Source organism: Ictalurus punctatus, chromosome 19, assembly GCF_001660625.3.
Source record: "Ictalurus punctatus breed USDA103 chromosome 19, Coco_2.0, whole genome shotgun sequence".
Taxonomy (NCBI): Eukaryota; Metazoa; Chordata; class Actinopteri; order Siluriformes; family Ictaluridae; genus Ictalurus; species Ictalurus punctatus.
Window position 1 is genome coordinate 24,704,985 of NC_030434.2, and position 18,953 is coordinate 24,723,937.

General features: G+C 46.0%; 1 protein-coding gene across 1 annotated transcript in view; it reads left to right on the plus strand.

Moving 5' to 3' along the window:
• The first annotated feature begins 2,735 nt into the window (after nt 1-2,735).
• The window catches only part of LOC108279602 (thyrotropin-releasing hormone-degrading ectoenzyme), a 64,210-nt gene continuing 47,992 nt past the window's right edge, over nt 2,736-18,953 (plus strand). The window contains exons 1-4 of the mRNA XM_053688424.1: nt 2,736-3,121; nt 4,172-4,857; nt 6,540-6,813; nt 12,135-12,261. Of these exons, the coding sequence (XP_053544399.1) occupies nt 4,187-4,857; nt 6,540-6,813; nt 12,135-12,261 (1,072 nt within the window). The 5' untranslated portion in view covers nt 2,736-3,121; nt 4,172-4,186. The remainder of the gene's footprint in view (nt 3,122-4,171; nt 4,858-6,539; nt 6,814-12,134; nt 12,262-18,953) is intronic.

Genomic DNA, 18,953 nt, shown 5'->3' on the forward strand with positions numbered 1-18,953 from the left:
AACATAAGATATACCATTATCCAAGGCTTTCTCTTGGTCCAAATAAAGACTACCAAGGTTCAGATGGTTAAGTTGATTAAAAATCAATCTGGAGCAGTAAATCTAAATAGCACTCGAGTCTGTTTGCTAAAAAAGGTATTTTGTAATCCAAACACAATAGAGAAACTGGTCTCCAGTTATTTTTAGAAGACCTAGATCTCTTTTTTCCCCCCCTCCTCCTTTTTGTACTGGAATTGTACTTCATACAGGGCTTGTTCTAATATATTCCAAAATGCTCGGTAAAAAGTCAACTGGCGGCCCATCGATTCCTGGCGATCGTCCATCGGATAACCGTTTCATTCGCTCAGCCTTCAACCGAGGTAGATCACTCGGCAAATCACACGCCCTTGCAGCTTCGCGGCATCTTTATTCCGATAAATGTTGTATCGAAAAAGGTATTTCTTTCTTGCAGTGTGTATTTGTTCTCCACGAATCCGTGTATCATCATCATCATCATCATCATCTCAGAATCAGTAGACGTTTCCTCACAGTATGAGCCTTTCCGACATTTACCCGATCAACATCATCGGTCATCAGACTATTTTCCCGCATTTCAGGTCCATCATTTCGTCTAGTGGAATTCTGGTTTTCATTGACGCCTCCTTTCTGATTATTAGCCACACGATTAATCCAATCAGAACCATCGGGGTTCCTGTTATCTGTCGTCTGAGGCTGTACCGCCTCAGAATTGGTCTCATCATTCGTTATTTGTCTGAACAACATCAGCACTAAGTTCAGTTACCACCTCCTCCCTAGTCTGGCCCCTTATGTGGGCACGCCATCCTCTTACGCCCGATATCTCCACCCTCGAAGCATTTCACGCTACCAGTATTAGCGTAAACCACGTACGTTTCTCTACCGCGCCCAACTCGAAACGATCCGAGAACACGGAAACCCGCCTCCGAACGGCGTAACGCGCACTCAGAGAAACTCATTCATCACTTTTACTTACGTTTAACTGAAGAAGGTTTTTACACACGATTTAATTTAGCTCATTGAAAATAAATCGGTTTAGTCGGGGCAGCACGATTTAAGTCGGTTTAGTTTAGGCCATATGAATTCATTTACTCTAGTATGTTTAATTAACTTGAATACATTTGTCAGACTAAGTTTTCTTACGTTGGACCGACTTCATTTTTCTACGAATTTACTGCGGTTGCGTTCATCATTATACACAACGCATTTCATGAAAAAGTACTGACGTTAGTAACAGCGGTTAGGACGGCGGTAATCTGATCACTGACCTTATTCTGAATACGACGATATTCTGATTAAGGTGTTTACATGAGTCGCTTTTAGAATACTCCTTTCATGTTCCCGTGTGACGTGTTATAGAACATAGACGGATTAACGTGACACGTCGTTACGTCACCGCGTCACGTCGTCCGACGTCCCTCCGGAATCTCACGTATCGATATACAGTCGGTCTTCGTTATGGGACCGTATACAGTTCTGGGTGTGTTTATTTTTAATTTTACGAAATCTTCGAGTGCGGTTAATTATTAGTCGTGCCGTACGTGCAAATAGACGACTGACTGAAGCCGTGGGCTGCGTCCCAAACCGCGTACTTACCGTCTATATAGTAGCTCAGATACATGTATTTCTCCTACTATACAGCAGGTAAGTGCGCGGTTTGGGACGCGGCCGTGCTCTCTCGTTTACCGTCGGACGGTCGAGCGCTGCCGTGTGTGTGTACGTGTCCTGTCGGACAATGCGGTGAAAACTCTCACACGACGTTAACAGTGTGATTAAGGTGTGCACACGTCTGTAACGCGACTAAAACAGGAATACTCCACACGTCTTCATTCCATCTGTGTTTACTCCGAGTGTGACTTTAATCAGATTAAGATCATCGATAATCTCCGTTTACATGCTAGTTTCTTAATCAGAGTATCGTCTTACGGGTTCATGTCGGATCATCGTCGTCCGTGTAAACGTGTAAACGTGACTGAGTTCCCACAGATTAAGCACAAGCGCAACTCTTCAACACAACGATTACCACTAAATCCAAAAACGTTACAGAGACGCCTTCAAATGACCAACAAACTGTAACTGAACATTCAACACTACAGTAACAGGTCTGTCCCTTTACTAAAAAAAAACGCACAGAATAACGCTCAATCCCTAAATTTACTCTCCTAATGCGGTGCTTTGCAAAGCATGCTGGGAAACTACAGATCCACCTCTCAGTTAGCTATAGCATAACAGAAATGATTGGTGTAGTTTGAACACAGATGAATTATATATAGATATCAGGTGGACTGAACACGATGGAATGAAATCAAAAATCGTGAACAAGAGGCAATAAGTTCTCTTTTTTTGAGTGTACTGATCTCACGTGCAGACTTAACATATCCCGCCAACCGTCTTTCAGTTCCATCATTATGAGTGAAAGGAGGAACATTACACACAGAAACTCTAGGTGTCGGAGTGAGAACATCTCCACGCTGATGCTGGACCACACGGAAGCGGTTTTCCCCCCGCGCGCTGCAGGAGGATGTGATGTGAGCGCGAGGAGCAGGTTGATGCGCTGAAGCCGGTGGTGAGATTTCAGTCTGATCTACACACACATCCCGGTTTAGATCGGTGTCTGGAGCAACCTGGGACATTTCCGTTATAATCAGGATCTCTCTCTCTCTCTCTCTCTCTCTCTCTCTCTCTCTCTCTCTCTGTGTGTGTGTGCACGTGAAGGAGGACTTTACCGCACGAGGCTCCGGAGATGTTCGGCGTGTGTGTGTGAGATTCCGGCACATGGAGCTCTGTAGAGCGGAACATCCTCCGACTGTCAGCGGCTTTTCAGGCTCCAACCGCAGAGGGACGTCCAGCTGCAGCGCCGCACACCGAGCCCCTGCTGGACAAAGCCTCCGCTCGGACAACAAGCCCCAGGATGGGCACAAAGCGCGAGGCAGTGCGGGGAAACGTGCGGGTTTCCACACAGAAGAGCGGAGAAAGCGCGGGGATGATCCACGGATAAAGTGCGCTTGTGATAACGGAGTGTTCTTCCCAGAGACAGAGAGAGAAAGTTGAAGAGAGAGAAAGAAGAGACGCTGCTGAGGGAGACGCTGTTTACAGCTGCTGTAGTGTAAGTGACGACAGGAAGCGACTCGTTTCACGGACGTTCCACAGCATTTCGTGTAACTAGAAACGGATACAAATCACACCTTTTGTTTTTATCATGAAATGTAATTGTGTAAAGTGTCGGCGGATTGCTGAGGTGTAAGAGAAATAAACCACTTGGAGGCGCTGTGTTAGGAAAAGAAACAACGTCGGGGTGTTGATTATTTTCCGATAACGGCACGGCACATAGTGTTTTATTCCTTTATCTGGGGCTTAATGCTGGTGATGTAGATAATAGTGACATAGATAAGCTAATACAATCGAAGCTAGCTAGCGGTTCACGGTAGTTATCTAGCTAAAGTTATCTAGCTAACAGCATTATTCACTGAAATACGAACTCGGCTTTAGTTTAGTTCGTCCTTTATTTCCTTTAGGAGGAATCTGTCTTGGGCGATCGAGAGAGCAGGTGAACATACAGCAGTTCACTGTACAATTACACTTCATCCGTACGACACAAAAACCCCCTCATGACGATCCCAAATGACCCGTCAATCACTCCACGATGCTAATATTACACTGTTACACTTACAGCGTGACACGATGCACAAGTTCAGTTTGCGAGCTGGAGAAAATGTCGGACAGGTAGCTAACATTAACTTTAGGAGAAAGTCGGTTAGTGAAAATGAACAGTTTCCAGATGTTTTCCAGAAGGAGCGCTAGCTAACGTTAGCGTAGTTACGCGTAACGCAGGTGGAGGTTAATTAGCGCGAGGGTTGTTAGCAGCTTTAGTGCAGTAACTGTGACAGAGTGAACTAATTCACGTTGTAGGATTTAGTCCAGGAATGTAACGTGTCGTTGATTTGTCTGCGTGTGTCGGACGTGTCAGGTGTAGTTAGTTCTGTCCCGCGTCTCGTTCTGTCCCGCGTCTCGTTCTGTCCCGCGTCTCGTTCTGTCCCGCGTCTCGTTCTGTCCCGCGTCTCGTTCTGACCGTAACGGTGTTTGATGTATTGCAGCTGGAAGACGTGTAAATCCTCACGCCGTCGGAGCTCAGCGTCTGTCCTCTGCTTGTTTGCAGTGAGTGAAAGCGGCGATGGGGATCGAGGATCTGAGCGTGAGGAACGGACGCGCGGTGTCGGACCGGTGGGCCGACAGCGTGGTGGTGCGACCCCGGACCCCCGAGCGCCACGTCACCGTGCACAAGAGGCTCGTGCTGGCCTTCGCCGTCTCCATCCTCACGCTCGTGGTGGTGACGGCCGTCGCCGTGACGCTGGCCCTCGGCTTCGAGAAATGCGGCGGCGGCGGCGAGGACGCGGTTCCGCCCGGTACCGGCTCCAACCGGTCGCGAGACAGAAGTGGCGAACAGAAAGGCGGAGACGTGCAGCCGTGGCGGCGTTCGCGCTTACCGTCGGCACTGCGGCCGCGCCACTACGACCTCCGGCTCTCCGTCTACATGCACAACTTCACCTTCTCCGGGGAGGTGAGCATCGAGCTCCAGTGTGTGAACGCCACCAAGTTCATCGTGCTGCACGCCGACAGCCTGCACGTGGAGAAGGTGGCCGTGTACTCGGACGGTAAGAGACCCGGCGCCATGAGGATCCACCGCCACTTCCGGTACCCGCACAACCAGGTGTACGTCGTCGCTCTGCACCGGGAAATGAAGCCGCTCAGAACGTATAAGATCAACATGACCTTCCAGGCCCAGATCCAGAACCAGCTGCTGGGGTTCTTCCGGACCTCCTACGTGCTGCACGGAGAGAGAAGGTCATTCCACTTGCAGCGTTAATACCAGCCTTCACTCACGACTCACACACACACACACACACACACACACACACACACACACTCACACACACACACACACACTCACACAAACACACACACCAATAGAAGCAAAATCTGTATAGATTGAAATAAACTCTTAACTCCTATACACGTACAGCTGGACATTTAGGACCAGTCAAAAGTTTGTGCACCCCTATGTCTGATCTCAAAGACTTTTTGCTCTTAAGGTTTAGGTCAGGGGTCGTCAACCGGTGCAGCGCGGTCCTGATACCGATCCAGCCAAATATCGTACTGAACTGAGCTGGTGAAAATACTGCAGGGTAAATGTTTATATATGAAGGGACAGAGAAGCGTCAGAGTCAGCGCGAGAAAACAGTCACGTGTAAACACGACGTGCATCAGACACGTGAAACTAGTCAGATCGGACTGCTCGTTTTAATCTCACGCGGTTCTCCAGCCTCGGTCTTTCACACCTGTTTGTTCTCGCTGATCAGACACACTGACCTTCTTCCAGGAGCTGAATCTCCTGCTCGTAATCACGCATTTCCTTCACTTCCTCTCACACTCGCGCTTCACGTTTACTTTGCAGAGCACTAATGGGATTCTCCATCACGCATGCAGCTGCTGCTCTGCTACACCTCTCTGTGGAGATCCAGCTCCTGCTCATCACTCCATCAGCGTGTGTGTGTGTGTGTGTGTGTGTGTGTGTGTGTGTGTGACACTCCTCTTTCCAGCTCCCTGTTCTCCATATGCCAGCGGTTTGTAACGGGGTAAAAATGATATCAGTAATATTTCATACCCGGATCTGTGCGGGACTCGGTCCACAGACTCGCTCAGGAGCCTGGAAGCATTTCCTTACGTGTGCTGATGGAAAATGATGGATTTTAGATTCCTGTCAACACGTTTAAGATGTAAAACGCTGTTATATCGCGTAACTAAATACAGAATGTCACTCTTTTAATTTATAAGCCCGACTATGGGCTTCGGAACATATTTATAGCTCCATGTAATCTCCTCTCCACGCTGAGCTTTAGAGCACGCGCTCTGGTTTTATTTCCAGCGTAATAAGTTACGAGTGCGCGTTAAACGAAGACGTCTGGTCCGATTCTTTTTATCCGCACGGGGCCGTGTTTAGAGTCGAGGATTTCATGCCGAAACTACACACCTCAGTATTCACACCTCAGGTGTAACTACAGACTGACGTCATGTGAGAGTCACGCACGAGGGGGCGGAGTCAGAGTAAAACATGTAAACACACTAAAAAAGCAAACATGGAGGAGACGCGATTTAACCAGAGACCACGTTTATCTCCAAGACCGAACTGGTTTTAAACGTACGGTTTCTCTGTAAGCGTGGCAGACGAGCGCTCGGTCAGCTTATCCTTCAAACCGTCATCACGTGTTCTTTACGGCGGAGCACGGAGGCCATTTCGTTCAGAGAAACCCAATCCGCAGCGATTGATGTGAGAATTCCGGAACATCTGGACGTTTTCCTCTGGATTCGGGAGGGTCGCAGCGTTTTAAGAGGCCGAGACAAAAGTTGAACAGATGTTTCATTTCTAACTGATGGTCCACGCCAGATGTTTTGACACGGATGCAGTGTTTTTCTCTTCTCCTCTGTCTTCTCGTCGTCTTTTCGTCTGATCCTCTCTCTCTGTGCAGGTACGCGGCCGTGACTCAGTTCTCTCCGACTCACGCCAGGAAAGCGTTCCCGTGTTTCGACGAGCCCGTCTACAAAGCCACCTTCAGCGTGACACTGAGGCACGACGCCTCCTACCGGTCCATCTCCAACATGCCCATCGAGTCGTCCGGCCTGGACGAGGACGGCCGGCTCGCCAATCGGTTCTCCAGGACGCCTCGCATGTCCACTTATTACGTGTCCTGGGCCGTGTGTGACTTCGGCTCCCGGGAGACGACGACACGCGGCGGGGTGACGGTGAGTCTTTCACGCGTCTCCATTAAAGTACACTACAGGATGGAGATTTACTCCCCTCTCCGTTTATAAACCCAACACGTTTATTGCAGGGACGACGCCACCGACTCGCCGTTTCCTCACCGACGCTTTAAACCGAGACGTTTTCATGTGTTTTATGTTTACGACTCGGTGATAAAACGAAACCTTGTAGACGCTAAACCCAAAGGAAACGCCACACATTTAATGTACACGTGCACACACACTCACGGTCCTTCAGTAAGCAGGTGAACTGCAGCAGTTTCTTTGTCTTGATAGATTCAGATGTGAAGCACTCCTCCTGTAGTGTGATACTGAAAAAACATCAGGAAAAGAAATTATTTATTTTCCTCATTTCCGCCACATGCTGAGTGCTATTATCTCTCCTCTGGGTGTGCTAACAACCTCAGCATAGCTCACACTCACACACACACACACACAGTGGGAGAGAATATTGTGCCTTTAAAGCAGTGTAAAACACCTCTATTATAATCTCCATGTCAGGAGAAAAAGGCAGCGCGCTTAAAGAGGCGTATTCGAGGTGATGGAGGCAGCAGCTTAACCATAAAAAGATGAATTTATCTCCTCTCTGCTCCTCTCCTAATCACTTCATCCAGCTTATTTACATCTTCAAGCCTCGGAACACTTCCTCATGCAGGAACCAAGCACAACTGGACTGCTGCAGTTCTACGTTATCTCAAAACCCCAACACTTCAGGGCTGATAGGAGACTGGAATTAGAACTAACTGGAACTGGGACACAGGCGATAAGACTACACAAGAATCCTCGGCTCCCATAAAATTGCATTAAAATGCGGAAATTTACTGGACACCAGGCTTTTATTATGCCACTTTGATTCCTCCATCACCAACATTCTCGCTCAAACGCCGACATTCACCACCAAACACTGACATTCTCCACCAAACACTGACATTCACCGTCACACGCCGACATTCACCGTCACACGCCGACATTCACCGTCACACGCCGACATTCACCATCACACGCCGACATTCACCACCACACGCAGACATTCACCGTCACACGCCCACATTCACCGTCACACGCCGACATTCACCTTCACACGCCGACATTCACCGTCACACGCCGACATTCACCATCACACGCCCACATTCACCGTCACACGCCGTCATTCACCGTCACACGCCGACATTCACCATCACACGCCCACATTCACCGTCACACGCCGACATTCACCACCACACGCCGACATTCACCGTCACACGCCCACATTCACCATCACACTCCGACATTCACCATCACACGCCCACATTCACCGTCACACGCCGACATTCACCGTCACACGCCGACACTCACCATCAAACGCCGACACTCACCGTCACACGCCGACACTCACCGTCACACGCCGACACTCACCATCACACGCCCACATTCACCATCACACGCCGACATTCACCATCACACGCCGACACTCACCGTCACACGCCCACATTCACCGTCACACGCCGACACTCACCGTCACACGCCGACATTCACCGTCACACGCCGACATTCACCGTCACACGCCGACACTCACCATCACACGCCGTCATTCACCATCACACACCCACATTCACCATCACACGCCGACACTCACCATCACACGCCGTCATTCACCATCACACGCCCACATTCACCATCACACGCCGACATTCACCATCACACACCCACATTCACCATCACACACCGACATTCACCATCACACGCCGACACTCACCGTCACACGCCGACATTCACCGTCACACGCCGACATTCACCACCACACGCCGACACTCACCATCACACGCCGACATTCACCATCACACGCCCACATTCACCGTCACACGCCGACATTCACCGTCACACGCCGACATTCACCGTCACACGCCCACATTCACCATCACACGCCGACATTCTCCATCACACGCCCACATTCACCATCACACGCCCACATTCACCATCACACGCCCACATTCACCGTCACACGCCGACATTCACCGTCACACGCCGACACTCACCATCCCACGCCCACATTCACCATCACACGCCGACATTCACCATCACACGCCCACATTCACCATCACACGCCGACATTCACCGTCACACGCCGACATTCACCGTCACACGCCCACATTCACCATCACACGCCGACATTCACCATCACACGCCGACATTCACCATCACACGCCCACATTCACCATCACACGCCGACATTCACCGTCACACGCCCACATTCACCATCACACGCCGACATTCACCATCACACGCCGACATTCACCATCACACGCCGACATTCACCAACACACGCCGACATTCACCAACACACGCCCACATTCACCATCACACACTAACATAGGTCTATCTAGCTGTCACGACCTTCTTCAGTGAGATCTAGCTGGCGAATGAGCAGATTAGCTGCTTTCTAGTGCGACATGGCAGACACTACTGATGGTTTTGTCAATAAAGACTGATGAAGCAGGTCAAACTGAGCACACCCAGTTACACCCGTAGATACAGAATATACTTCAATAACAGACACTGAACAGTAACTGGAACTATTCAGTACTTGTGGCTCCTTTCAGGATCACTGTGTCCTTGGTGTGAAAGAAACTGTTTGCGACCAAAATCCAGATCCTTCTTTCTCCTGTGTATTCTCTGTTGGCCTTGCTGATGTTTGAGATGTTGGATATTTATTATTTATACTGTATTTAATGAATATTTAATACCAGACTCCAAACGGAGGAACACGTTTGAGAGACTGTTTGAAACGCGTGTGAGTCCTGCACATGTTGTCGGTTGATGGCGTATGTTTTTGTGCCCCATTCATCCATCCATCCGTTTTCCATACCACATATCCTACACGGGGTCACTAGGAACCTGGAGGCTATCGCAGGGAACTCGGGGCACGAGGTGGGGGACACCCTTGGGGTGCCAACCCATCGCAGGGCACAATCACACGCTCACTCACACACTACGGACAATTTAGAAATGCCAATCAGCCTACAAGGCATGTCTTTGGACTGGGGGAGGAAACCGGTGTACACAGAGAAAACCTGGAGAAAACACGCAAACGTACACAGGGCGGAGGCGGGAATCGAACCCCTAACCCTACTTCTTCCACGTTTGGTATTAATCAATAAAATCGATAATGATCGATTATGAAAATCGTTGTCAACGAATCTCATTATGGATTAGTTGGTCCGCACGCAGCACGGGATGCGCTTACTCCCTACGTTACATCTGTTCCGAAAACACGCTTCGGAGAGTAAAGACTAAAGTTGTGTCCCAAATGACGTACTGTACACTTACACTGTACACTGTGTACTCTACCGTCTAGTGCAGTGCTTCCGCCGACCCCTAGTGGTCAGTGGTGTAATTGCAGGGGGTCTGCGTTTTTAAAAGGTTTAAATAATATTATATATATATATATATATATTTTTGTCAAATATATCAAAATATATTCAAATGAGATCTATTATATATTCTGGTGTGTATCTGTGTGTAGTGCGTTCTTTTCAGTCTTATATAATTGGACAAACAGTTGTGTAAAGTTTTAGTCTTAAGTTTATATTTGTAACACTCATTCTGTGGATTTTATTTTAAATAAAGGGGAAAAAAAACGGCGCTGAAAGTTTGCCCCGCCCCCATCCGATTAATCCAAAAGACCGGCCAACTAATCGATTATGAAAATAATCGTTAGCCTTATTTAGGATACACGGTAGCTTCAGAATACAAGAGAGGTTTTATCCTGTAGGCGGATCTGTAATCGTGGAGATATTTACAGATGCTGTGTGATACGGCGTACGGATTTAGAGTCAGTAAGTGGACACGCTCGAGCTGCTGCCATAGAAACGTGTCTCTGGTTCGCACTTTTAGTGAAACTGGAGAAATATTTACAGAGCCACGGCCTTTCACTGTTTCCTTCCAGTCTGTGTGTCAAGGCAGCTCGTGTGAATCAGAGCCCCGAGGAATTCTGTCTTCCTGCATGTGTGTGTGTGTGTGTGTGTGTGTGTGTGTGTGTGGGAGGATGGATTGGTGCTTGGGTTGATTTTGTGACTCGGTGAGTTCTAAGACACTTCATTCTGTTGCACTCGTCCGTGAGCTACGAGCCGTGCAGATCCTCCGAGCTTCGTCTGGTGTCATTATCCTCCAGTCGATAACAGACTCCGAGCCGCTCTATTCCAGTCCAATTAACTCCATTAGAGTCCCGAGACACGAAAACGAGAGAAAAAAAGAGAAAAATGACCAGCATGTGGAAAATCATGACTAATTAATTCTCCCCGAGGCGAAATAATTCAGAATTAATTTGCATTCTGTGATTTTTATTTTATTTTATTTTTTTCTCGCTTCCCCTCCTGCAGCCGTTAAATCCGGAATATTTCTAGAATGAAATTCATTTAGAAGTGAAACGTGACGTCGGAGATGCTGTGAAACAATGTGTTTTTCTTTACCTGCTGTGTGTGTGTGTGTGTGTGTGTGTGTGAGAGAGAGAGAGAGAGCGTCAGATGAAGCCTTTGGTTCTGGCGGGATTGATGGCGGTGCAGAAACAGTCGTGCATTAGCCCTCGGCTTATGGAGCAGAACCATCATTTTTACAGAGGGAGCGCGTGACACCTCGTATTCGTTCACTCTCCTTCTCTCTTTACTTCTTTTCTCGCTCTGTTCGGTGATAAAATGCTGCGAGCTGTAGAGTCTCACCGCGTCGAAACAGACACACCGGGGCTGTGAGAGAGGAGCAGAGGGCTTTAGGGACAGGAGATCAGAGTGAAGGTGTCTGGGGGAAGATCTCCTGGATGTCCAGGTGACAGGTTAATGACCTGGACGCGTCTCTCTGGCAGCAGTGGAGTCGCTTCTCCTGATTCAGTGATTCAGTTACGAGTGGGATTTGTTCGAATGAATCGAGTGGAGAGGCGGATTCACTGACTTGTCCTGCAGATTAAACGAGATCAGATCTGATCAGATCAGATCAGATTCAGGTCTTCTCGAAGGTCCTCAGTGAAGCTGCACTGAAGTCAGCGAGCAGATCGGGCTTCTCGTTTGTTCGAGTTTAAACCGGTTTCCCTGTGGAAAGAGCGATAGTCGCTGCAGGTTGTCCAGGTGTCTGATGAGGTCTGATCTTGTAGAAGTTTCGCTCTTCGTGTTCCTCGGGAGCTTCCGCAGTTTTATTGATCAGCAGGAAATTCCTCACATTTCTATCAGTGTTTCATTAAATAATGAAGCTTTCATCACCAGTTCCAGATCAGATAACTAACGAGACTTTATTGTGTGTGTGTGTGTGTGTGTGTGTGTGTGTGTGTGTGTGAGCAGATACGACTGTTTGCTCGGCTCGATGCCATTCAGAGCGGATCGGGAGATTACGCCCTGCACATCACCAAGAGCCTCCTCGACTTCTATCAGGATTACTTCAGAGTCACATACCCCCTGCCCAAACTAGGTAACACTGACTCTGTGTGTGTGTGTGTGTGTGTGTGTGTGTGTGTGTGTGTGTGTGTGTGTGTGTGTGTGTGGACCTTTATTTAACTCCATTTCATCCTATTGGTTTTCTGTCAGTTTGATGTGTTCATTTAAATTCATCATCAATCTCTCTGCACTACACTCTCCTATCATGTCCTGTGTGTGTGTGTGTGTGTGTGTATGTGTGTGTGAGAGTGTGTGAGACTTTATTATAGATAAAATATTGCTGCTGAGTGTGTTGTGGAGGAATTGCTATATTGTTAAACTTTTTGCTGTCACACACACACACACACACACACACACACACACACACACACACACACACACACACACTTCTCCTCCTTCTTTCAGATTTCATAAACACTCATTTATCCTTTTCTCAAGAACACTGAGTCTGCAGTAAGAGAAGAGAAAAATGTGTGTGTGTGTGTGTGTGTGTGTGTGTGTGTGTGTGTGTGTCCTGTCTTTCTCTAACAAGGCTTTTTCATTACGTCTCCACTGATTTATGACCTGAAGAATTTCTACAATCAATCTTTTTAATAATCAGGACAAAATCTTTTAATCAGACTGGGAATATTCAGGATTTTAATTTTCCTCTGAAGCTGTCGGTAACGAGAGGAGAAATTATTTTACACTGATAAATTTCACTAACAATCAAATCTGAGAGTGAAGCAGATAAAGACAGGCTGCTGGGACACTAATGTTCTAAATCTTGGTAGATCTAACACCGGCATTCACCATCAAACACCGACATTCACCATCAAGCATCAACATTCACCATCACACACCGACATTAACCACCAAACACCGACATTCACCAGCAAACACCGACATTCACCATCAAGCATCAACATTCACCATCACACACCGACATTAACCACCAAACACCTGCATTCACCAGCAAACACCGACATTCACCATCAAGCATCAACATTCACCATCACACACCGACATTAACCACCAAACACCTGCATTCACCAGCAAACACCGACATTCACCATCAAGCATCAACATTCACCATCACACACCGACATTAACCACCAAACACCTGCATTCACCAGCAAACACCGACATTCACCATCAAGCATCAACATTCACCATCACACACCGACATTAACCACCAAACACCTGCATTCACCAGCAAACACCGACATTCACCATCAAACATCAACATTCACCATCACACACCTGCATTCACCATCAAACACCGACATTCACCATCAAGCATCAACATTCACCATCACACACCGACATTAACCACCAAACACATGCATTCACCAGCAAACACTGAAATTCACCATCAAGCATCAACATTCACCATCACACACCGACATTAACCATCAAGCATCAACATTCACCATCACACACTGACATTCACCATCACACACCTGCATTCACCAGCAAACACCGACATTCACCATCAAGCATTAACATTCACCATCACACACCGACATTCACCATCAAGCATCAACATTCACCATCACACACCGACATTCACCATCACACACCTGCATTCACCATCAAGCATCAACATTCACCATCACACACCGACATTAACCACCAAACACCTGCATTCACCATCAAGCATCAACATTCACCATCACACACCGACATTCACCATCACACGCCGACATTCACCATCACACGCCGACATTCACCATCAAGCATCAACATTCACCATCACACACCTGCATTCACCAGCAAACACTGAAATTCACCATCACACACCAAACTTTACAATCATATACTGAAATTCACCATCAAACACCGACATTCTCTATTAAACATCATTGATCAAACACAAATCAGATCATTGTTACTAATGTTGCTATTGAAGTAATAAATGAGGTGTTTAAAAGATTAAAGCGGAGGAACACTACTGAAGTGGAGCTCAACTGAGGAAAACGTACAAACGTGGATTGGAAAATGACGCCAGTGACACGACACCATAATGAAGGAACACTGAATTCTTCACATACTGCATTCTGATGATTAAATGAAGACACGTTTGGAGCGGACACCTGTGAGGCCAGAGAGAATCTCCTTCGACCTCACTGAGAGAGTCTCTCTTCGAACCTGCTGTTTGTTTTTCGGCTCAGCGACGTTTTGAAATTCTTTCATTCTCAGTATTGAGGTTTGTTGGAGGTCTATTTCCCATCATCACCTCTCAGAGTAACAGTTTCTTCACCGTCATCCCGTTTAGATAATAATTAAAGGCTTAATTAGCTTTTAGACGGATAATTGGTTTGACATTTGCAGACAGACAGTGAGTGAGGTGTCTGCGCTCTCAGAGGACACGAGCTGAAGTGTTCGAGTCAGACGTCAAGTCAGTGTCAGTATGACGGGAGAGAAGGAGAAGAGACTCGCGAACATCAGACACAGCTCACACTCTCTACTCGCTCCATCGCTCTGGGGTTTATTAATCCCTGTTTTTACACTTTCATCTTTCTCGTGAACATCAACAACACGTGAAAGGAACAGCACGGATGATGGTATAAATGAGAGGGAGAGAAGACACTCTGTCCTGATTTCTGAACACATCTCTCTCTTCCCTAATGCACCTTGATCGGGTAAACCCAACGCCACAGAGGCAAAATTATAACACAAACTCAAAACATCCTGAGAATGTTGGTGTCTGATGCTGAATGTTGGTGTTTAATGGAGATTGGAGTACATCAGTATGTGTTGTATCACATTAAATGTATGTTCCCACATACCCCACCCCCCCAGGAGTCAGTGTGTTCAATGCTCAGTGTCGGTGTTTGATGGTGAATGTTGGTGATTAATAGACAGTGTTGGGGTTTAATAGAGAATGTTAGTGTTTAATAGAGAATGTTGGTGTTTGATGATAAGTATTCGTGTTTAATGGAGAATGATGGTGTTTAATAGAGAATGATGGTGTTTAATAGAAATTGTTGGTGTTTAATAGAAATTGTTGGTGTTTAATAGAGAATGATGGTGTTTAATAGAAATTGTTGGTGTTTAATGGAGAATGATGGTGTTTAATAGAAATTGTTGGTGTTTAATGGAGAATGATGGTGTTTAATAGAAATTGTTGGTGTTTAATGGAGAATGATGGTGTTTAATAGAAATTGTTGGGGTTTAATAGAGAAGGTTGGTGTTTAATAGAAATTGTTGGGGTTTAATAGAGAATGATGGTGTTTAATAGAAATTGTTGGGGTTTAATAGAAATTGTTGGGGTTTAATAGAGAATGATGGTGTTTAATAGAAATTGTTGGTGTTTAATAGAGAATGATGGTGTTTAATAGAAATTGTTGGTGTTTAATAGAGAATGATGGTGTTTAATAGAAATTGTTGGGGTTTAATAGAGAAGGTTGGTGTTTAATAGAAATTGTTGGGGTTTAATAGAGAAGGTTGGTGTTTAATAGAAATTGTTGGGGTTTAATAGAGAATGATGGTGTTTAATAGAAATTGTTGGGGTTTAATAGAGAATGATGGTGTTTAATAGAAATTGTTGGGGTTTAATAGAGAATGATGGTGTTTAATAGAAATTGTTGGGGTTTAATAGAAATTGTTGGGGTTTAATAGAGAATGATGGTGTTTAATAGAAATTGTTGGTGTTTAATGGAGAATGATGGTGTTTAATAGAAATTGTTGGTGTTTAATGGAGAATGATGGTGTTTAATAGAAATTGTTGGTGTTTAATGGAGAATGATGGTGTTTAATAGAAATTGTTGGTGTTTAATAGAAATTGTTGGTGTTTAATAGAGAATGATGGTGTTTAATAGAAATTGTTGGGGTTTAATAGAGAATGATGGTGTTTAATAGAAATTGTTGGGGTTTAATAGAGAATGATGGTGTTTAATAGAAATTGTTGGTGTTTAATAGAGAATGATGGTGTTTAATAGAAATTGTTGGTGTTTAATAGAAATTGTTGGTGTTTAATAGAAATTGTTGGTGTTTAATAGAGAATGATGGTGTTTAATAGAAATTGTTGGGGTTTAATAGAGAAGGTTGGTGTTTAATAGAAATTGTTGGTGTTTAATAGAAATTGTTGGTGTTTAATAGAAATTGTTGGTGTTTAATAGAGAATGATGGTGTTTAATAGAAATTGTTGGTGTTTAATAGAGAATGATGGTGTTTAATAGAAATTGTTGGGGTTTAATAGAGAAGGTTGGTGTTTAATAGAAATTGTTGGGGTTTAATAGAGAAGGTTGGTGTTTAATAGAAATTGTTGGGGTTTAATAGAGAATGATGGTGTTTAATAGAAATTGTTGGGGTTTAATAGAGAATGATGGTGTTTAATAGAAATTGTTGGTGTTTAATAGAGAATGATGGTGTTTAATAGAAATTGTTGGTGTTTAATAGAAATTGTTGGTGTTTAATAGAGAATGATGGTGTTTAATAGAAATTGTTGGTGTTTAATAGAAATTGTTGGTGTTTAATAGAGAATGATGGTGTTTAATAGAAATTGTTGGGGTTTAATAGAAATTGTTGGGGTTTAATAGAGAAGGTTGGTGTTTAATAGAAATTGTTGGGGTTTAATAGAGAAGGTTGGTGTTTAATAGAAATTGTTGGGGTTTAATAGAGAATGATGGTGTTTAATAGAAATTGTTGGGGTTTAATAGAGAATGATGGTGTTTAATAGAAATTGTTGGTGTTTAATAGAGAATGATGGTGTTTAATAGAAATTGTTGGTGTTTAATAGAGAATGATGGTGTTTAATAGAAATTGTTGGGGTTTAATAGAGAATGATGGTGTTTAATAGAAATTGTTGGGGTTTAATAGAGAATGATGGTGTTTAATAGAAATTGTTGGGGTTTAATAGAGAATGATGGTGTTTAATAGAAATTGTTGGGGTTTAATAGAGAAGGTTGGTGTTTGATGGTAAATGTCAGTGTTTAATGGTAAATATTGATGTTTGATGGAGAATCAACCAGCCCAAGAGAACCCACATCACACCCCTCTACATCTCCCTCCACTGGCTTCCTGTAGCCTCCAGCATCAAATTCAAGGCCTCGACGCTCACCTACAAGACCTTGTCTGGAACAGCTCCCTCCTAAATCAACTCTCTCCTGAAGGCGTACGTTCCCTCACGCAATCTGCCATCGGTTAACGACCGACGCTTAGTAGTTCCTACTCAGTGTGGCTCACGTTCTCTTTCAAGAACATTTAAACTAACTGTTCCTCAGTGCTGGAATGAACTTCAACCTCAATCCAGAACCACAGAATCTGTCACTATCTTCAAAAACAGCTAAAGACCCTCCTCTTCCCTGAACACCTAACCAACGCCTAAAAAATGACTCTGGCACTTACACCTCTACTCTGCACTTTGCTTCTTCTGGAACTCAATTAATGGATCTTGTACAGTAGCACTACTCGTATTGTTCTCTGCTTGATATATCGCTTTGCTTGTATTCTCTCATTTGTAAGTCGCTTTGGATAAAAGCGTCCGCTAAATGAATAAATGTAAATGTCAATGAATGTCGGCGTGTGATGGAGAATGTCGGAGTGTGACGGTGAATGTCGGCGTGTGACGGAGAATGTCGGCGTGTGGTGGTGAATGTGGGCGTGTGACGGTGAATGTGGGCGTGTGATGGTGAATGTCGGCGTGTGACGGTGAATGTCGGCGTGTGACGGTGAATGTCGGCGTGTGACGGTGAATGTCGGCGTGTGACGGTGAATGTCGGCGTGTGATGGAGAATGTCGGAGTGTGACGGTGAATGTCGGCGTGTGATGGTGAATGTGGGCGTGTGATGGAGAATGTCGGCGTGTGACGGTGAATGTCGGCGTGTGACGGTGAATGTCGGCGTGTGATGGAGAATGTCGGAGTGTGACGGTGAATGTCGGCGTGTGATGGTGAATGTGGGCGTGTGATGGAGAATGTCGGTGTGTGATGGTGAATGTCGGCGTGTGATGGTGAATGTCGGCGTGTGATGGTGAATGTCGGCGTGTGACGGTGAATGTCGGCGTGTGATGGTGAATGTCGGCGTGTGATGGAGAATGTCGGCGTGTGACGGTGAATGTCGGCGTGTGACGGTGAATGTGGGAGTGTGATGGTGAATGTCGGCGTGTGATGGAGAATGTCGGTGTGTGGTGGTGAATGTCGGTGTGTGATGGTGAATGTCGGCGTGTGACGGTGAATGTGGGCGTGTGACGGAGAATGTCGGTGTGTGGTGGTGAATGTCGGTGTGTGATGGTGAATGTCGGCGTGTGACGGTGAATGTCGGCGTGTGATGGTGAATGTGGGCGTGTGATGGTGAATGTCGGCGTGTGAAGGTGAATGTGGGCGTGTGTTGGTGAATGTCGGCGTGTGATGGTGAATGTCGGCGTGTGAAGGTGAATGTCGGCGTGTGGTGGTGAATGTCGGCGTGTGGTGGTGAATGTCGGCGTGTGAAGGTGAATGTCGGCGTGTGATGGTGAATGTCGGCGTGTGAAGGTGAATGTCGGCGTGTGGTGGTGAATGTCGGCGTGTGATGGTGAATGTCGGCGTGTGACGGTGAATGTGGGCGTGTGGTGGTGAATGTCGGCGTGTGATGGTGAATGTGGGCGTGTGACGGTGAATGTCGGCGTGTGATGGTGAATGTCGGCGTGTGAAGGTGAATGTCGGCGTGTGATGGTGAATGTCGGCGTGTGAAGGTGAATGTGGGCGTGTGACGGTGAATGTCGGCGTGTGGTGGAGAATGTCGGCGTGTGGTGGTGAATGTCGGC